Below are 22370 nucleotides of genomic sequence, written 5' to 3' on the forward strand. Positions count from 1 at the left end.
CTTTTCAATCACCTTGTATTTGTTTATGCAGTGCCTCAGGATCCTGTTAAATCTTTGCCCCTTCAACTTAAACTTATGTCCTCTGGTTACTGATTCCCCTACTCTGGGCAAACGACTTTTTGTGTTCACCTGGTCATGATTTTTAGAAGAGGAACTTTTTATACACAGAGGGTAGTGGGTGTATGGAACATCTATTGGAGAGGTAATTGAGGCAAGCACTATTGCAATGTTTAAGAACCATTTGGATGGATATGTTGGTTTAGAGGGTTATGGGCCAAAGGCAGGCAGGTGGGACGGATGTGGGTGGGACATTTTGGTCGGCTTGGGCAAGTTGAGCTGAAGCGCCTGTTTCCACTCAATTGAAATGAAAGCAGAAGTTGTACTATCTCATTCTTCAATTCATTGTGACATAGCTTATTGTGAAAAAGAAGTATTTAATCTTCACTAATCCATTACTGAGTAGATTCAAATTGAGATTTGCATATTCCCAGAGAGGTGGAGTTATAGCAGGACAGTTTCCTTCCAGCATACATTCTGGTTCTTTATGCATCTGTGGTAACCGGCCCAAAGGTTGTGATAGTTACGGAGTCAAACAATTTTCTTACTTTGGAACTACCCTCCCATTGTTCATTGAAATTCCGAAGGACTGGGAACCTTGGTTCTTAATGAGTTGAATGTGCAAATGGAAATTTTAATTCCATAAAGGAATGTACTTGTGTACTCACTTCCAGCCACCTATTCCTAGAGCTTCATAGAACACCACAGCACAGTACAGGCCCTTTGGCCCTTGATAAATTGGAGTTATGGGGAGGCAGTCACCCTAACAGTCAGAAGTCAGAGAACTGGGTGACTGTGAGGAAAGGGAAAGGTGGGAGACAGGCAGTGCAAAGTACCCCTGCAGCCTTTCCCCTCAACAACAAGTATACTGCTTTGGATACTATTGGGGAGAGGGGGGGGGGATCTACAGGGGACAAGTCATGGAGGTCGGGCTGGATCCTTGGCTCAGAAGGGAAGGGGGAAAAGAGAAGGGCTCTTGTAGTTGGGGACTTGCTGGTTAGGGGAGCAGATAGGAGGTTTGCTAGACAAGATCGGGGCTCTTGGTTGGTATGTTGCCAGGGTCAGGGATATCTCTAATCGAGTCCACAGCATTTTGAAGGGGGAGGGTGAGCAGCCAGAAGTCGTGGTCCACGTGGGGACCAATGACATAGAAGTAGGGATGAGGTCCTGAAAAGGGATTACAGTGTTAGGGAAGAAGTTGAAAAGCAGGACCTCAAGGGTGGCAATCTCAGGATTGCTGCCTGCACCACATGCTAGTGAGGGTAGAAATAGGAAGTTGTGAAGGATGAACGAGTGGCTCGGGAGCTGGTGCAGGGGGCAGGGGCTGTTATCTAGATCATTGGGATCTCTTCTGGAGCAAGTCTGACCTGTACAAAAGGGATGGGCTTCACTTGAATTGGAGGGGACCAATATCCTGGCCAGCAGGTTTTTCTAGAGCGCTGGGGGAGGGTTTAAACTAATTTGGTGGGGGGAGGGGTGGGTGGGAATCAGAATGAGAGTACAGAGAGTAGAGAGGAAGATCACCTAGACTGGAAGGAATGGAGGGAACAGAATGTAAAAATAAATCAAGGAGGGAGGAAGATAAAGGTAGATAATAACAAAAGGAGTATATGTGGAGAACAGTCTTTCAAGTGCATATATTTTAATGCAAGGAGCATTGTAAATTAGGAGGATAAGCTTAAGGTGTGGATAGACATATCATATTTCCATATGATATGGTGGCCATCAGTGAAACTTGGTTGCAGGAAGGGCATTTTTGGTTGGTAAATATTCCAGGATTCTGTTTAAGGCATGATAGAACAGGGGGGGAGGGGGGGGGAGGGGGGAATGATAAAAGGTGGAGGTGTTGCATTGCTTATCAGAGAGAACATTACAGCAGTGCTGTGGCAGGATGGTTTGGTGGGATCATCCAGCGAGGCTATTTGGGTAGAATTGAAGAATGGCAGGGCATGACTACATTAATGGGAGTGTAAACTAAATGGGCTGAGGGAATTAGAGGAGCAAATTTGTAAGGAGATTTGCATATATTTGTAATAAACACAAGGTGGTAGTTATGGGAGATTTCAACTTCCTGAACATTAAATGGGACACCCAGACAGTAAGAGGGCTGGATGGTGTAGAGTTTGTTAAGTGTGTTCAGGAAAGTTTTCTTAATCAATGCGTAGAGGAACTGACTCTAGAGGGGGCAGTATTGGATCTCCTATTAGGGAATGAGAGGTTTGAGTAGGGGAACACTTTGGGTCGAGTGATCACAATACTATTAGTTTTAGACTAGGAATGGAAAAGAATAGAGATGGACCAAAGGTTGAGATTCTTGATTGGAAGAAAGCAAATTTCAAAGGGATGAGAAAAAAATTAGAGAGTGTGGATTGGAATAAAATATTTTCAGGGAAAGAATTTAGCAGATGAATGGAGGATATTCAAAGGAGAAGTTCTGAGAGCACAGAGTTGATATGTCCCTGTGAGGATTAAAGGAAAAGTTTGAAACTGTAGGGAGCCTTGGTTTTCAAAAGATATTGGGAACTTGGTTCGGAGGAAGAGAGATGTGTACACAGGTATAAACAGCAGGGAATAGGTGAGGAATATAAGGATTGTAAAAAAAAAGTCAAGAAATTAGAAAGGCTAAAAGGAGATATGAAGCTATTTTGGCAGGCAAAGTAAAAAATAAATCAAAAGAGATTCTTAGGTTCATTAAAAGTAAAAGAATAATGAGGGATAAAATTGGACCCCTTAAAGATGAGGGGAGTAGGCTCTGTGAGAAGCCAGAGGAGATGGGAGAAATTTTAAATTATTTTCTTTCTTCAGTATTCACTAAGGAAAAGAATATTGAGCCAGATGAAGTGAAGAAATGTGGTCGGGAGCTCATGGATAATATAAGGATTAATGGGGAGGTCGTGTTGGCTATATTAAAAAAGATCAAGGTGGATAAATCTCAAGGTCCTGGCAAAATATTCCCTAGGACCCTGAGGGAGGTTAGTGAACAAATAGTGGAGGTGTTGACAGAAATATTTAAAATGTCACTGTTCAAAAAAGGATCCAAAAGTTAACCTGGTAATTACAGGCCTATAAGTCTGATGTCAGAGATGGGTAAATTAATGGAAAGTGTTCTTAGAGATGGTATATTAATCTATTTAGAAAGGTATGGATTGATTCGTAGTTGTCAGCATAGTTTTGTACTTGGTTTATCATGGCTAACAAAGCTTAAAGTTTTTCGAGGAGGTTACTAAAAAGGTTGATGAGGGGAAGGCTGTGGAAAATTGTTTGTCGAATTCGAGGCCGGTGACGAGTGGAGTGCTTCAGGGTCAACAATCTAGATGATAGGGTGGCAAATTAGCTTAGTAAATTTGCAGATGATACAAAGGTTAGCGGTGTTGTGGACAACGAAGAAGATTATCAAAGCTTATAGGGTGATATAAGACAGTTAGAAGGGTGGGCTGAAAGATGGCAGATAGAGTTTAATACTGATAAATGTGAGAGGCTACATTTTGGTAGGACTAAGTAATACACATTAATACGTAATACATATTAAATGGTAGACAACTGAAGAGTGCAGTGGAACAAAGGGATTTGGGAGTCATGGTACATAATTCCCTGAAAGTTGAATCACATGTGGATAGGGTGGTGAAGAAGGCATTTCATCAATCAGAGTATTTAATACAAGAGTTGGGATGTTATTTTGAAATTATATAAACTATTGGTGATTCCAAATTTGGAATATTGTGTGCAGTTTTGGTCGCCAAATTACAAGAAGGATATAAAGAGTAGAGAGTGAAGAGGAGGTTTATGAGAATGTGCCGGGGTTTGAATTACAGGGAAAGGTTGAGCAGGCTGGGACTTTATTCTCTGGGACATTGAAGATTGAGGGCTGATTTGATAGAGGTATTCAAAATTATAAGGGGGGAACAGATAGAGTCAATGTGGACAGGCTTTTTTCCACTGAGTGGGGGAGATTCAAACAAAAGGACATGGATGGGGAGTAAAAGGGGGAAAGTTTAGGGGAAGCATGAGGGGGAATTTCTTCACGCAGAGGGTGGTAGGGGTATGGAATGAAATTCTGGCAGAGGTGGTAGAGGTGAGATCGATGTTAATATTCAAGGAAAGGTTGGATAGGTATATGGACAGGAGAGGTGTGGAGGGTTATGAGCCGAATGCAGTTCAGTGGGACTAGGTGAGTGATACTCGGCACAGACTAGTAGGGCCGAACTGGACTGTTTCTGTGCTGTAAATGGTTATATGTTGTGCCGACCCATATATTCCATTAAAAAAGTACTAAACCCTCCCTACCCTGTAACACTCTATTTTTCTTCCATCCATGTTCCTCTCTAAGAATCTCTTAAATGCCCTCAGCCTCTGCCACTATCCCTGGCAAGGCATTCCAAGTACCCACAACTCTCCCCTAAACTTCCTTCCATTTACTTTGTACATGTGTCCTCTGGTGTTTGCTATTCCCACCCTGGGAAACAGGTGACGGCTGTCCACCTTACCTATGGCTCTCATAATCTTGTAGAACTCTTTAAGTCTCCTCTCATCCTTCTATGCTCCAAAGAGAAAAGTACCAGCTCCGCTAACCTTGCCTCATAAAACTTATTTTCCAAATCTCCTCTGCATCATCTTCATAGCTTCCACATCCTTCCTATATTGAGGTGACCGGAACTGAACACAATACTCTTAAGTGTGGTCTCACCAGAGATTTGTAGAGTTGCAACATGACCTCTCTACTCTTGAACTCAATCTCCCTATTAATGAAGCCCAGCACCCCATAGGCTTTATAACTATCCTATCAACCAGTGTGGTGAACTTGAGGGATGCATAGATTTGGACGCGAAGTCCACTCTGTTCATCCATTCTCTTAAGTAACCAACCATTAACCCTGTACTCAGCCTTCTGATTTGTTCTTCCAAAAGGCATCACCTCACACTTATCTGGATTTAACTCCATCTGCCACTTCGCCACCCAACTCTGCATCCTGTCTATATCATCTTCAGCTCCATCTACAACTCCTCCAACCTTCATATCATCTGCAAATTTTCTGACACATCCTTCCACCTCTTCCTCTAGGACATTTATAAACATCTCAAAGAGCAATGGACCCAGAACTGATCCTTGTTATACTCCACTAACCTCCAGGCAGAATACTTTCCTTCCACTACTACTCTCTGCTATCTAATTGCAAGCCAATTTTTTTTATTCCCACAATGAAAGTTCCAGAGTCCCATGCCTTATGACTTTTTTGAACAAGTCTCTCATTGAGGACCTTGACAAAAGCCTTGCTAAAATCCATATACACCACATCTACAGCTCAATCCTCTTCAATATCTTTTGTTACCTCTTCGAAAATCTCAATTAGGCACATGAAGCACGACCTTCCCTTAACAAAGCCATGATGACTATCCTTGAGTAGACTGTACTTCTCCAAATATTCATAGACTCTATCCTTAAGAATCATCTCCAATAGTTTGCACGCCACTGACGTAAGACTCACTGGTCTATAGTCCCAGGATTTTCCCTATTATCTTTTTTAAACAAGGGGACTCCATTTGCCATTCTCCATGCCTCCGCCAATATTCTCTTGTGAATATTGAAGCAAAATATTCATTTATGACCTCCCCAACCTTCTCCACCTCCAGCACATGTTGCCTCCTTTATTCTTTAGTGGCTCCACCTTCATTCTCATCATCCTTCTGTTCTTGACATACACATAGAACACCTTTTTTTTTTTTTTTTTTTTTTTTTTTTTTTAAATTTTTTTTTATTTTTCACACCATAAATCACATTAGCCATGATATACACAATTTCTTTTTCACACATATACAGTGACTTTTTCTCCCCCCCCCCTTTCCTCCCAAACCACCCCCCCACCCCCCCTCTCATCCATTTTAGGTATACAATCTAGGTTGCATTAATCCAGTCAGACAATGTTGTCATTCAACAAAATTACACCAGAAATTCTACTGAGTCCATTCTTTTCTTTCCTTCTCCTTCCATCAACTTAGGTAATGTTTGTCCCCGGTAGGTTTTCGCTATTGTATTTAATGTAAGGCTCCTATACTTGTTCGAATATTTCAATATTATTTCTTAACCAATATGTTATTTTTTCTAATGGAATACATTTATTCATTTAAATTTGGTAGTTTATTCCTTTTAATTTGGTTATGTATTCCATTAATATTTAAAGACATATAGTTCAGCGTAGCCCTTTTATATTTTGTTTATCTTCTCTTTCCGTTTTTCCATCATTACCTTTCCTCCTTTTCCATTTCTGTTTTCTTATTTTCAACTCTTTATAAGACAACATTCCTACCACATAGAACACCTTGGGGTTCTCCTTAATCCTACATGCCAAGGCCTTCTCATGCCCCCTTTCAGCTCTCCTAAGCCCTTTCTTAATCTCCTTCCAGCCTACCATACACTTCTAATGAGCCTTTCCTGTTTCTTGCATCCTATACCTAATGTGTGCTTCCTTCTTCCTCTTGACTAGTTACCTCACCTGCTTTATCAACCACGGTTCCTTTTTCCTACCATCTTTTCCCTGTTCCAGAGGGACAAACCAATCCTGAACCCAGCACGTGGTCCCTAAAGTTCCTCTACATCTGTGCTTTCACCTTTGAACATATTTCCAATTTACTCTTGCTCATACCTGCCTCAGCCTCAGCCTCAGCCCATCGTAATTAGCCCTTTCCCATTTCGCCAGCTTTTATCCTTATCCATAGCTATGTTAAAGCTCAGGGTGTTGTGGCCACTCTCACCAAAATGCTCACCCACTCAGGTCCGCCACCTGACCAGGTTCATTACCCAGAATTAGACCCAGTATGCCCTCTCCTCTCGTCGGCCGGTCCACATACTGTGTCAGGAAGCTTTCTTGAACACACCTGACAAATTCAGCCCCATTTATCCCTCTTGCAGTCAGGCTGTGCCAGTCAATATTAGGGAAGTTGAAATCACCCATAACTACAATCCTATAATTCCTGCACCATTCCAAAATCTGTCTACTTATCTGCTCCTCGGTGTCCCGAGGGCTATTTGGGGGCCTATAGACTAGTTACAGTGATTGCTCCATTCCTATTTCTGAATTCAACCACATCATCACAGTAGACACCCCCTCTGCAGCATCCTCCCTTTCTATAGCTGTGATACTATCCATGACCAGTAATGCTAGTCCCCTCCCCCCTCTACCTTTTACCTCCCATCCTATTCCTTTTAAATCACCTAAACCCTGGTCCCTGCATCAGCCGATCCTGCCCTTCCTCCAGCCAAGTCTCTGTAACAGCCAAAACATCATAGTTCCACGTACTGATCCAGGCTCTAGCTTCATCCCCTTTATTCCTAATACTCCTAGTCTTGAAATAGACACATTTCAACCCCAGCCCCTCTAACTGGCTACGTTTATGCTTGTCCTTCCTCACAAACTCAGAACACATATCATGCTTTTGACCTGCCCTATTCTCTGCCCTCACATTCTGGTTCCCATCCCCCTGCCAAACTAGTTTAAACTGTCCCCAGCAGCTCTAGCAAACCTGCCTGCCAGGATATTGGTCCCCCTCCAGTTCAAATACAGGGTCAGACTTTCCCCAGAAGAGATCCCAATGATCTACTAATCTGAACCCCTGCCCCAACTCCTCAGCCACACATTCATCTGCCATAACTTTCTATTCCTACCCTCTCTGGCACATGGCCCAGGCAGCAATCCTGAGATTACCACCCCTGAGGTCCTGCTTTTTAACTTCTTTCCTAACTCCCTATATTCCCTCTTCAGGACCTCATCACTACTGCTGTCTATGTCATTGGTCCCCATGTGGACCTCGACATCTAACTGCTTCCCCTCCCCCTCCAGAATCCTGTGAACTTGATCAGAGACATCCCTGACCCTGGCACATGGGAGGCAAGATACCATTCTGGAGCCTTAATCTCCTTCACAAGAACCTCCTATTAAAACCAGGGACACCAGATATGTGATTTTATTTTGTACACACTTGTCCTTTTTAGGACAATTGAATCAGCCCCGTTTACAGCATGTGAATTCTGAAAAGAGAAACAGACATCTATTGGAGAGTATGTGGTTTAATAAGTTCTGAAGTATTGGATGCATTATATCAAGAAATAAAAACATTAAATTGCAAATATTTTTTAAATCACACTGGCATCTGGTAATATTGTTTAACACCCTTTATTGTTCTAACTGCCAAAGTGTAATTTTATGACAGAAAAGCAATTGTTGTGTGAATAAACATCTTACAGGAGGAGTGCACAGTGTTTGTGGCGCATTGTGAAATCTTTAAAAAACCCAGAGAGCAGCAAGTGTGGCTTTTCCCACTGTGGTGATATAAACTGATAATTCGATTGAGCAAGGAAATTGGAATTTCTCGCATGATCAATTCAGCGGGACACCATTTTACTTGAATTTTGTCTGTTGAATAAATTGTTTTATGTAAGTCTATTTAACCAATAGTTTCTTGTGATCAGAAGATTTATCAAAAAAATACATATTGATATGATGTTTTGTTCTACACTCATAAATATTTGGTCAATTGTAGCCTGAATATGCACAGCTGAATAGGTTGAATAGTTAAATCGTTATTTTAGTTGAATAGATTTTTTTTTGAAATCTGCATGTCTGAGAGTCAAACCCTCCCTGTAATGTGCAGCTGATAACAAACAATCTGTGTTGTACATTGAATGCTTGTGTTGATGTTATAGACTTCAGTGTGGGTGATGCTGAAGCTTGAACAATAACCTGGAAAATAAAGGCAAATCTGTCCAATTTTATTTCAAAATTACCCTTTGTCACTCGCTTCCCACTGTACTGAATTCATGGGAATTGGTTTTTCATATTTGAAAGGAAATTTTATGGCATTCTGTGATGTGTGAAGCCCAAGAACTTCTCCAAGCTGCATTAAATATATCTAATTTGTGGAAATAATTAACAAAAGAGCTGGTGCAAATCAGCACATAGGCAAGGACATGCTTTGCCATTGACAGGTACGACGAATATTCCATCATCCATTCACCCCATTTCTCCGACTCACGTTTTTGAATCCACTTCACCGAACTGCAGAGAACAGAAATGGTGGAGGCAGTTTTAACCCTAATTGAAGTTTTTTTCTTGGATCCAAGCAGCAACTCCTGAATTATCTCCACATCTGCCATTCAATTTTACCCAACTAACTTTTTTATTATAGGCAAACAAAAATAAATGTGGAAGTCATCTCGTAGTCTGAACTAAAAGCTTCTTAGGGACTGCTGTTATCTTTATGCCTGCTTCTTATAAACCACACAAACAGCAAGGAAGGACTTGTAATGAATAACGTAGAGTTAGCGGAAGCATCGAGGGTTTCCATTGCAATCCCCACAGTAACTCAACTGCCCACAGGAAAATTCTAGGGAGCTCAGAGCACAGAATGATTAGTCGTCCAAGTGTGCCTTGAAGTGAATGTTGGAGATGGAGCAGTTGCCTGCTTGGTTCCAGACACAATTCTCTTTGCATGCCACGGTTCATTGGTCATTCCCCACTTGTTATGTCATGGCAGGTCTACTTTCCTTGCAGGAAATCCAGTGTCGGCAGTTGTCACCTGCAATCTCTTTGTAATCCCTGCACTGAGGAAAATGCAAGGAATCCTCGATCCTCGACCGACTATCATCAAAGCCAGGGTAGGTCAAACAGCTTCCCAACAACTGGGTGGGAGATGACAAATGCTCATGGGTTCTTGGTCACACAGGTTGGAGACAGGATTCAGTCTATTTTCGAATGATCTTTCTGGAGGAGGAGGTTATAACAACTTTATGTTCACAAACAGAGATGGAGCTATCGACTGAAAGTAAATATCAACCAAAAAGCAATGCTTGGTTAACAGTGGAGCAAAGCCAGGCCACATGATATTACTCTTCTTACAAGTGCACTTATGTTTCACGCACTTCTCTTTTTTAAAAAAAAATGCATACAACCAACCTCAACATGCGAGATAAAACATTTGGATGAATGGAGTTGTAAATTCAGGCATTTTTAGTTCATCAATTGCCTTCTGTTCATTTGCTAAATCTTCATTGCAAGCTGTGCTTGAGATCTGTAAACAAGTATACTGTTGTGGGGGGGACAATCTACAAGGGACGTCATGGAGGTCAGATCTCTGGCATTGGGGCTGGACCCTTGGCTCAGAAGTGAAGGGGGTGGAAAGAGAATGGCTCTTGTAGTTGGGGACTCGCTGGTTAGAGGAGCAGATAGAAGGTTTGCTTGACAAGATCAGAGATCCCAGTTGGTATGTTGCTTCCCAGGTTCCAGGATCAGGGATATCTCTGATGGAGTCCACAGCATTCTGGAGGGGGAGGGCAAGCAGCCAGAAGTCGTGGTCCACGTGGAGACCAATGACATAGTTAGAAGTGGGATGAGGTCCTGAAAAGGGATTACAGAGTTAGGGATGAAGTTGAAAAGCAGGACCACAAGGGTGGCAATCTCAGGACTGCTGCCTGTGCCACACGCTAGTGAGGGTAGAAATAGGAAGTTTTAGAGGATGAATGCATGGCTCAGGAACTGGTGAAGGTATTCAAAATTATAAGGGAGAAAGATAGAGTTAATGTGGATAAGCTTTTTCCACTGAGAATGGGGGAAGATTCAAACGAGGGCATTGATAAAGAGTAAAAGGGGAAAGGTTTAAGAGAAACGTAAGGAGAAATTTCTTCACGCAGAGGTGGTGGGGGTATGGAATGAACTTCTGGCAGTGGTAGTAGAAGCGAGATCTATGTTAATATTCAAGGAATGGTTGGATAGGTACATGGACGGGAGAGGTGTGGAGGATTGTGGGTCAAATGCAGGTCAGTGGGACTAGGTGGGAGAAGATGTTCAGCACAGACTAGTAGGGCCAAACTGGCCTGTTTCTGAGCTGTAATTGGTTCTACGGTTAAGAGTTCAAGTTTATTGTCACATCAGTCATAAGAGGTTGTTTTGCTTTAGTACAAGTAAGACACAGTCCAAGTGTACAAAGTTCAGCCTTACAGGAAAAGATCGGTTGGTACGGAGTAAAGGTAAGATCATTTTACTATTTTGAAGCTCATTTAGGAGTCTGATAATGGTGGGACAAAAATGCCCTGGCATGAGGTAATGCATCATATTGTACTGTTGAATCTTCTTCCTGACAGGAGGGGGATGAAGAGTGTGGCCATGGAGGGATAAGTCTTTTAGAGTTGGTTGAATTTCTAAGGCAGTGAGTTATAGGTGGAGTTGAAGGAGGAGGGGAGGTGTGTCTGCTGGCCTGAGCCACATTCACAACCCTCTGCCCCTTCTTGTGGTCTTGGGCGGAGCGGGCCTTGTTCCTGAAGTGACAACAGCAAATACCAGAGGATATCAATTTACGGAGGACCATTTACAGAGTGTGGTGGGTGCCTGGAATGCATTTCCTGGGGTGGGGGGCAGGGTTGGAGGTTGGTAAAATAGGGACATTTGAAAGACTCTCAGATAGGCACACAGATTTAAGAAAGATCGAAGGTTAAATGAGTGTGAGGTAGGGAGAAATTGTGTGGGTTTATCTAGATCAGCACAACATCATGGGTTGAATGGCCTGGATTATGCTGTAATGCTCTATCTTTTATTGCCTGAGACTTCTGGTAATTGGCACCATGTCACTGATTACAGACCCTACCTCTGAAGGGCCTGTGTTTGAGGAAAGGACAAAATCACTGTCTAACAGATGCCTTTGGTTCAGACAGCGCATCATGGCTCCAGGCTTGGCACATCTCTCTTCAATCTTGTTCTCGGACTACCTGTTAATTTGCAGGTTTTACCTGGAATTCATTCATGTTGAGAAGTAAAAGCAAGTGAAACATCTATGAAATCACATTAAGGCACGTGACATTAAGGAAGTGCAGTCTCTGTTGTACCTGGAAGGACAGAGCCAGTTGATTTACTTGAAATCTTTTCATTCTAGGATCATAGAACACTACAGCACTGAAAATAAGCCATTTGGCCCTTCTACTCTGTGCTGACCACTATTTTGCTAATCCCACTGGTCTGCTCCCACTCCATAATCTTCCAGACCTCTCCAATCTATTTTTAAAACTCAAGATCAAGCCCGCATTCACCACATCAGATTCCACACTCTATCACTCTCTGAGTGAAGAACTTTTCCCTAATATTCCCCCTAAACCTTTCCCCTTTCAGCTTAAAGCTATCGGTACAGAGTCCAGAGGAGCCCACAAACCAGCAGCATTAGATTGTACACCACAACACAGGGTTACTTAAACAAAAGTTGTTTTTAATTATATTTGATCAAGAAAACTTATTACTTAACCTACCTAACTACTTAATTCCCCCCTCTAATACTAAGCACAGGTGTGTGTAATGTATATTTAAGATTAGAAAAGTTCTTTGGATCACAGTCCAATCTCACTGGTTGCACTGTGCGCAGAAGTTAGCATTAACAAAGTTCACCAGTCTTTGGTGCTTAACAGGCAAATAGTTACCACTCAGGAGGGTTCTTGCTGGTTTTCAGAGAGAGATTCCTTTTCAATCAGTCTTGCTGACGAAACTTGCCCCCTTCAGGGTTCTCCAGATGATCCTCTTTCTTTCAGGTCACCTTTCACACCACCAGTCTTCTCCTTTGACCAGGCAGCCTTCCAAAGTTTGCCAGCTTGTCCCTCTGGAACGGATTTCTGTCTCTCTCCGTTTCACACCCTCCCTCTCTGAGAGCAAAGCTCTTCTCCTCTGCCTGTAAAGATCACATGATCTCCCAGGCAAACTGCTGTCGATACTTTGTTGCTTCCTGCAAAAGTCCTGCAAATATTCTGTGTTTTAAAATGTGTGTATGCAAGCTGCACTAACAATTCCTCCCAAACCATCTCTAAATACTCTGTCATACTATAACCTCTTGTATTTATCTCCCCCAATCTAAGTGGGAAAAGCCTACTTGCAACCACTGTCTATACCTCTCATAATCTTGTAAACCTCTATCAAATCTCCCATCATTCTTCTATGCTCCATGGAATAAAATCCTACCCTGTTTAACCATTCCCTGTAACTCAACTCCGGCAATATCCTAGTAAATTTCTGCAGTCTTTCAATCTTATTGATATCCTTTCTGTAGTTAGGAGACCAGAACTGCACACAATATTCTAAATTTGGCATCACCGATGTCTTAAGCAACTCCAACATAACATCCCAACTCTTATAACCATATAACCACTTGCAGCACATAACAGGCCAGTTTGGCCCTACTAGTCCATACTTAGATTTATAAAGGCTAAGATGCCAAAAGTTTTCTTTACAACTCTGTCCACCTGTGACACCACCTTTAGGGAACAATGTATATGAATTCCCAAATCTCTTTGCTCCTCTACACTGCTCAGTGCCCTACCATTTACTGTGTATGTCCTACCTTGGTTTCCTCTTCCACAATGCATCACCTCACATTGAATCTTACATCATCTGCATCTTACAATGTGTACCTTACACAGGTCGATAAAATCTTGAGGATCCATGGATAAGGTGAATGGTTGGTTTTCTTCCCGGGGACAAAAGGGCAGAGACTGAAAATAAGACTGGAAGGATGGAAAGGGGACTAAGGTGCACCTTCTTCACGCAGTGGGATATGGAACGAGGTGGTAGAGGAACAGAAGCAAAAAGATGTGCCAAATTAGATCCATTATTAGTTAGTTGAGCCAAAGGTACATGTAGAGGGAGAAACACAGGCTACAGATGCTGGAATCTGAAGCCAAACAAACACCCTCTGCTGGAGGAACTCAGTGGATCCAACTGCATCAATGGGAGAAAAAAGAACGGTTAATATTTCAAGCTAAACTCTTCACTAGGACTGAGGGAAGTCCGTACAGAGCAGTGTAGAGAGGACAGGGTAGCAGGGGTGAGGCAGCCCACGCAGGAGAGGCAAAGCATGATGGGCAGAGGCAATAGATCAGCAGATGCCAGGCAAAGGGGGGGAGAGGGGTAAAAGAGAGGCAAGAAAAACAGGGTTGGGGTGGAGGAAGATGTATCACATGGGATGGAGTGGGTGATTAGAGACAAAGGTACCAGTGCTGGAATCTAAGAAGTAGGGAAAGTGAGAATCCTGGATAAAAAGAGATCGGATGGAACCAGTATGGGGATGGAGGAAGAGGAGAGGGCAGAGAATCCTGTGGGGAAATGGGATATAATATCACAGAGTGAAGGAGGGATGGTGAAAGATTCCCCATAAACTTCCTCTGTCTCATTGACGTGAGATGAGCCACTGATAAACAGCTCATTTCTCCACCAATTTCACAACCCTTTCATCATCTCAGTCTCATTGATGTTGAATAAGCTGCAAACCTGAGTTAATCCAAGAATGTTTGATGAAAATCCCATCTCCCCTTGACCATCAGGTCAGATTGAACCAGATCAACCATCCACTTAATCTCAGAGTTTTCAGCCTCATTGCTGCTCCTTCAGGCAAACTGACCAGTTCTACTTAATGACCTGATGCTACTTCAGGAAATTTGCTATTTATATCTGTCCCCAAGATCTTGTACATTCTCATATTCCATTCCTGCTGGCTGCCTGGAATCTACCTCTGCCCTTAACAATTGACAAATTTAGAACCATAGAAAACTACAGCACAGAAAACAGGCCATTTGGCCCTTCTACTCTGTGCCAAAACATCATTCCACTCGTCCCACTGACCTGTTCCCATTCCATAACCCTCCACACCTCTCATCCATGTAACTATCCAATTTATTCTTAAAACTTAAGATCGAGCCCGCATTTACCACATCAGATGGTAGCTCATTCCACACTCCCTGTGATGTTTCCCCTAAACCCCATGTCCTCTTGTATTTATCTCTCCTAATCTGTGCAAAGAGCCCACTCGCATTTTCTCTGTCTATACCCCTCATAATTTTGTAAACTTTGTTCCACTGCATTCCTCAGGGCCCTTTCATTTACCGTATATGTTCTGCTTTGGTTTGGTCATTCAAAAATGCAAAACCTCACACTTATAAGCATTAAACTCCATCTGCCATTTTCTGGCCCATTTTTCTTGTTGGCTAGAACTCTTTGCAAGATTTGAAAGCCTTCCTCACTGTCCACAACACCTCCAATCTCTGTGTCAGCAACAAATTTGCTGAGTGAATTGATCACATTACTGAATCCAGCTTCCAACCTCTCCATGGATACCTAGTGTCTGAACCTTCTGAACTAACATCCCATGTGGAACCTTGTCAAAGGCCATCTGGACAACATCCACAGCCTACCCTTCATCTATTTCCTTGGTACCCTCCTTTAAAAACTCTGATTCATTAAGCATAACCTACCACTTGTTTTAAACAGGCCCCCCAACTGTAAACCCTATTGCCTCGCCACATCTTTCCTTCTTTTTCCTTCTTTATTGCCTTCCATAAACATTTCTGCTCATTTCCATTTCATTAAAAGTGATCTGTGCCAAACATTTCATTAGCCAAGATTCGGGGAGATTGCTTCACTTTGTCCATTGCAACAGCAAGAATGTCCCAGTGCCCAGCCACTTCAGTTCCACACCCAATGGCCACATTGTCAATGGCTTAATGTACTGCCAGGTTGAGGCCAACCATAAACTGGAGGAACAATACCTTGTGGTGGCACTGCCAGAGCTGCTGTAATGGCAGAGCTGCGGTTGGTGTGGACCCACGGGTAGTGGAGATGCAGCGCATACACACACGTGGGGTCCAACCACCTAGTCTGACTGCCGTCAGGTCCACACAGGCTTTAAATGGCCTGTTAAAGGAGCCGACGGTAGTTTTATTTAAAATACTGCAACTGCGTGGCAGCAGCCATTAGGGGTTGCAGACTCCAGGGATGCGGAGGACTGGCACAGGGTACCAGAAAACAGGGAGACCACCCCCTTTCTGAGGAGAAACAGAAGATGGGATGGTGACCACGGCAGCGAACCAGTGAGGGATTCTGTAGCAGAAGGCTGTGGGCTGCTGAAGACTGGCTTGAAACTGGCTAAAGGGGTACCTGAACTGGGAATGTGAGGGGGTACTGAGAGTGCTGAAGGGTTCTTAATCATGTCGAAGGTTCGTATCTGGAGCTCAGGTTACAAATAGTTTGGACTGGCCTCTGTAGCTGTAGGAGCGCTGGAGGTGAATCCACAGACACTCAGCGATTCTAGGGAAACACTCTTTTGCTTCTCTGACTGTAAGAGGCGCTTCAGGCAATTTCTGCTGATGGCGAATCTGTCTGCCTTACAGCAGACAAAAGGCAATTTCATGTAATATGATACTATTTTTATTACATGACAATAAATTGAATCTTGAATCTATTCTGCCTCACACACTTCATCTGACAGCATCAATATCATCTTCTCCAGTATCTGGTAACTCTTCACCCATGTGTCCCAACCCCCTAACTTTGCCTCATCCCTCTGACTCTTACCCCTGAATATCACCCACACCAACCCTCCTCCACCTCCTTCCTCCTAGCAGAGAACACTTTTCTCAGCCCTCTGCCATCACCTTCCAGGTCCTTCCTTACCCCTTCCACTCATCACCCCCCCCCCCAACACCTGATTATTTTGGTGTCCGCCTGAATTTCAGCAAACTGGGTTAGAATCCAATGCTGTCTGCAAGGAGTTCGTATGTTCTCCCTGCACTTGCATGGGTTTTCTCCACATTTCAAAACTGTCCAGAGTTGGTAGGTTAATTGTTCACATAGGTGTAAATGGACAGAGAGAGGGCTCATGGGCCAGAAGGGCCTGTTGCTGTGCTGTGTCTCTTCATTAAAGGGTTTAGGCCCAAAACATCGACGACCTGCTGCTTTCCATGGATGCTGCCTGACCTCCTCAGCTTCTCCAGCACTTTTGAGTACCGCGGTAGATTCCAGTATCTACAGACTCCACGTTTTCCTCCATTTGCCAAGCATTTTTTTTCATCTTGGACACAGCTATGAACAAAAATAAAGTCATGCATTAGTATGATGCTTTTGGACATCCTTTGAAAGCGTTACAGTAATTAAATACTTTTCAAATGTCATCCAATTGCAATGTAGGCAATAGGATCCAATATGTTTGCACATCAGTCTTACACAATAAAGTTAGAATAATTTATTCTCACCATCATTGATTAGAAGATATATTTGGTCAAAAGTCTGCAGTTCCTTTATAATTGTGTTACGGGACCTTTCATATCCACTCAAGGACACATCCAAAAGGCATCAGCTGTGACAAGGCAAGTAGGAATTGAAGCCACACTGTGCCTGGAGCACAGCTAACATGTTGTGAAAGGTGAACAAATCTCAGGTTTTGCTTTGAGTGGACATCTGTCTGGGCCATCTTCTTCCTCTAAATTATAGTCCATAGTTGTGCTTCTGTACATTAATGTCAGGAGAAATTGTCATTACTTCGCCCTCCAATCCTCTCTCCTTTCCTTCCTCAAAACCCAACACCACAAGAAATCTTGAATAATGGGCAGCTAGACAGTTTGAAAACCCGCATGATCTAATCATAGAAAAAAATAGTGGAGCGTTAATTATATCTGAGAAATAAATTGGTTTTTCAACTCAAATTTACTATCATTCGGTTGTATAAGTACAACCCGATGAAAAAATGTTCTCTGGTCCTTGGTGCAAAACACACAGACAAAAAATACATATGCAAAACAAGTATTTATCTGTACAAATAAATATTGTTTCATACATATGAGAATCTCAGATGTTTTGTGTGAACAGTTCCTTTGGTCATTCAGTAATCTCACTGCTGTGGGAAGAAGCTGTTCCTCAGCCTGGTGGTGCTAGCTCTGATACTCCTGTATCTCTTCCCCTACAGAAGCAGCTGAAAGATGCTGCGTGCAGGGTGGAAGGAGTCCTTAATGATTTTATACACCCTCTTCAGACAATGATTCCAGTAGATCACGTCGATTGGTGGGGAGGGGAAACTCCAGTGATCCCCTCTGCCCCTCTTATGGTCCTATGGATTGACCTCCGATCCATTTATCTGCAGCAATCATACCACCACACTGTGATGCAGCTGGCCAGGACAGCCTCGACTGAGCTCCTATAGAAGGTTAACTTATTGCACGCTTCAGTCTTCTCAGGAAGTGCAGTTGCACCTTCCTGACGCGTGAGGAGTTGTAGAGTGTCCATGATACATCACTAGTTCAGTGAACTCCCAAGAACTCGTGGCTCTCCACTCTCTCTGCTAGAGTTGTTGATGTGTGGTAGAGGGTGGTCGATCCTGGTCCTCCTGAAGTCCATGATCATCTCCTTCATCTTGTCCATATTGAGACTCAGGTTGTTACTCTCACACCACCTCATGAGATTCTCCACCACTTCTCCGTAGTGCGACTCATTGTTGTTGCTGATGAGAAGACACTATTGGAGCTGTATCTGGTGAGGCAGTCATGGGTCAGTAGTGTGAACAGGAACGGGCTGAGCACACTGCCCTGAAGTGCACTAGTGCTCAGCGTGACGGTGACTGGCATTCTGCTACCGACCGAGGCAGACTGTGGATTTTCCGTTAGGAAGCCCAGGATCCAGTTCCAGTTTTTGATCTCACATTGTCATTTTATGCATTGCCTTCTGATCCATCAACTTATTTTACGTTTTTGTTCTCCGTCTTTTAAGAAATTATTCAAGGGTGTAATGATAGATGATGATCTTTCCTGATGGGACAAAAGTATCAAATGCATTGCTGATTATGGTTACCTGTTTTTCTCTCTAACATCAATTCACTTCATTTTGACGCTGTCATTCAACAGTTGTCCTGTGATGTGAAGCTGGATCCACGACCTGAATACCACCGCTGTATCTTAACTTGGCACCACCAGGAACCATTGCCTTGGGCACAGAGTACAGGTGAGGGCTTTGAAGCAATGACTGAATACAACTCCGATTACCCTAAATGGTCAGGACAGGGCCCATTTCAGATACAGTTTTTTCGGAGTACCAGTCACTTTAAAAACAGCCCAGTGGCAACAGCAAATCACTGTAACATTGTTTTATACAACAATTAAGGCTTTTTAAGCATTAAAATAAAGTTTAATTCTCACCAAAATAAATGCTGGCCACCACTGATCACCGACACCTCCCCACCGAGGCCTTGCTCCTGCCGGGACCCCGAAGGTCCCGCTTCTGCTGTCGCCAGGGGTCCATGATCTGCTGCTGCCAACACCAGGAGTCCAACATACTCGGTCAATTCAGCTCTGAAAAAATTTCAGATAAATGAGGATTTCAGATAATCAGAGTGGTACTGTACTTAAAAATCACAATTTATCATTAGATAAGTTTTCACTGAAATAGTATGGTAGATGTCTCTGGTTAGGAAATAAGATGTATCATTATTAACCCATTTTGAATAAGTGGGTTTCATTGGACTGCCACACTCTGACTCACTGAGCAATTACCAAGCAACAAATCCCTTGGGTCCCCGTCCCTTCTGGACACAATCTAGATTCCCAAGAGCAAGATGGATGGAAATGGCAATGCTCAAGTCTGCACAGTGACACGCTGGAATCAAAGTGCATACGAGCTCCTGACTGCTGGTTACAGCCACTAGTCAATCCCGTTGTCTGGAGTGGAGTGGGAAGGTTCTTTGCCCCTGACAATTCACCACTCCTGATTATTGTCATGGCAATCTTCTGGGCTCATTTGGCAAAGCAAATCTGGGGCAGGGTTGACTTGGTTTGGAATTTCCATTGAGGTGACGTGGATTGGTGGTGCAACATGAACAATACAATACTCAATTCGTTACATGAACCACATGATCATTGATCCCATTCATAGTCATTGCATCATTTGGAGCTAAACACTCTTCTTCAAGCCCCACCTCCGTCAAATAATTGTTGGCAAATCATTGAAGAAAAATTCAAAATCAAATGTGCAAACATTTATCACCTCCTTTAATTTAATTCAATGAGTTTGCTCTGATAGTTTCTATTTACAAGTACCTGTTCAGGGGTAACCTGCTGCTGTTCCATTTCTGTGAGCTCTGAAGTAATGGATGAAGTTAGTATACGATCTATCGGTACTTGATGCAGGAAAGGCATGGTCGGGCTTGGCCAGGCTGGTGTATGGGAATTCTGTTTACGTTGGGCCTGCGCCCTCCTAAAACGTGGCGTTCAGAGTGCCACGTCATCTTGGAATACCTGCTGGTGTCTGCCAGCCCCTATTCCGTACTTCAGCTCTTTTCCTTTTCCCCACCCAGACTCTGACCATTCTAACCCCACTTGTTCCCCTTCCACTCCCTCTCAACACTCAGTTTCTCTTTACAACACCATCCTTGCCTCTTCTCATCAGATTCCAGCACTGGCAGGAAGTGGCCTCAGGGAGTGAAAGGGAGCGGTAGTCCATCACACTGGCAACCACACACTTTGCTTGTTCTCCATTCTGCACAACCATCATGGAAGGTACCAAACCAAACCAATGACACAGTACTCTGGCTAGGAGGGCTTTTTTTTTAATCTATGAAGTAACAGAGTGGAATTCAGGAAATAACATGGCTTAGCAAATGTACCGCCTCAACACCAGCTACTCAGGCAAAAGTGGTCTGTCCTCCTTCACTGAAGAGGAAAGATCATTCACTGGATTGTACTTCCACTTTTAGTTCTGGCTCAGCTTTGTGGCATCTGCAGTATTTTTCCTCAGAGATTTAAATAGTCTACTTACTTTTCTCAACAGGGAACCAGATGAGTAGCCGGCTGATGAGTATGCGAAGTGCCAACGGGCTTCTGATGCTCCCTCCAAAGACAGAGCAGTACGTGGAGCTCCACAAGGGTGAAGTGGTCGATGTCATGGTGATTGGACGACTATGATGTCACCACAAGAGGAGGGTTGGTGCATGTCTACATATCATTGACTGTATCCTGTAACGGAATGGCACCATTAGCTTTCAATGGTCTGGATAAGATTGACCAATGTTGCTGACGTCTTGAAGTAATTTCAACAAGGAATCAGATAACAGGAGAAAGGGAGAGAGAAGAAATCCAATGAATCCATTCTGTATCCTATCCAGGGCAAAGTTTCTCTTTCATTACAATTGCTTTGTGTGTTTAATGCCAGGTCTAATAGCAGTAGCTTTTGATAGACAGCAGTAGGTGCCTGCTAAACTTGTGTTTTCTCATCTTCAGATACGGAGACTTATGCTACTAGCAAGGCTGTCTGCTTACTTTATATCAGCTTAGATAAACACAGCTATTACCCTTATTAGTACGCAACATAATTGCTTCATGAAGAGCTTTGCTTGTTCTTTATCTTGTATCTTGTGTTCATGTGCTCAGTGCCAAAAGCGAGTGGCTTGAGTGGGCTCGATCGGGACGTTACCCTTTCAGTGCCATTGACTGGGCATTTCCCAGAAGCCACCTGTCTCAGTTGACCACCTGGGTGGACAGGAATTGGAAATCTTTCATTTGAACAAAGACGTTGCTTCCTTAAGTGCTGACAGCCTTTTTACCAATTTAAAAAAGTGTACAGTAATACAAAGATTGATATTGTACAGATAATAGTGTACCAGCAAATCATGTGGTAATTCCTAGCAATGAAAGACATTTAACAACACTGTACCATAACATTTTCTGTAATGATATTAAAAATTAATAAAAATCCTTGATCATTGTTAAAGTTTATCTGAGAAGACACTTCAATGTTTTTGAACGAAACATTTCTTGCTTTGTTTGTGCCGTAGTTACATTGTCACGGTGCAATTTGAAAAATAGCTTTTGAATTTTTACCCTCAATAAATCTGTTGTTTTTTTTAATTGTGCATTGCTATTAAGGAACAACTTTTCCGATGCCAAAAGAGATTTGAGGCTACTGACATATCCACAGTTTTCATGCGTATGCTCTTTCCATCACTAAACATTTCATTGTTTAATTTCAGTAATCATGTTAACAACACTGGAAATGCCTTGCATGTTCTTTAAAAAAACAGAATTCAGCTCAAGAGAAGCATTTATAAAATGTCATTTTCCTCTATTTGTATGATATTTACTTTAATCTCTCAACAATAATCCAGATTTACTCTGTTATCAATTTTCAATCATTAATTTTGAATGTTCAGTTTTAAGCCTTGTAGAATCCAAAAGCACTTAATATCAGTCTCAGCATTACGATGCTAAAAATCTTTTAGCCACGATGTTTGCCAAAGATTGCAGCAGGAAGTTGTGCAGTGGAATCTTTGTAGGCATTTAATGTAGGGAAGTGAGGTGTTGCATTTTGGGAGGTCAAACAAGGGTAGGACCCATACCGTGAATGACAGGGTTCTGGCAGGAATGGGTGGCAGAGAGCAAGACTGGGAGGGAATCTGCAATTTCTTGGTCCAATTCATATTTCTCTCTCTGTTAGCAGACTGGTTATACTCGAGTGTCCCTGAAATGGCCAGTAATACTAACTGAAA

General features: G+C 42.8%; 1 protein-coding gene across 9 annotated transcripts in view; it reads left to right on the plus strand.

Annotated features, from left to right (window-relative positions):
- The window catches only part of LOC138753865 (gephyrin), a 549882-nt gene extending 528284 nt beyond the window's left edge, over positions 1-21598 (plus strand). For all 9 annotated transcript variants that reach the window (XM_069917383.1, XM_069917389.1, XM_069917386.1 and 6 more), the window contains 3 exons: positions 9599-9702; positions 18739-18835; positions 20657-21598. In XM_069917383.1, the coding sequence (XP_069773484.1) occupies positions 9599-9702; positions 18739-18835; positions 20657-20790 (335 nt within the window). In that variant the 3' untranslated portion in view covers positions 20791-21598. The remainder of the gene's footprint in view (positions 1-9598; positions 9703-18738; positions 18836-20656) is intronic.
- Positions 21599-22370: the final 772 nt, after the last annotated feature.

This window comes from Narcine bancroftii, chromosome 2, assembly GCF_036971445.1.
Source record: "Narcine bancroftii isolate sNarBan1 chromosome 2, sNarBan1.hap1, whole genome shotgun sequence".
Lineage (NCBI taxonomy): Eukaryota > Metazoa > Chordata > Chondrichthyes > Torpediniformes > Narcinidae > Narcine > Narcine bancroftii.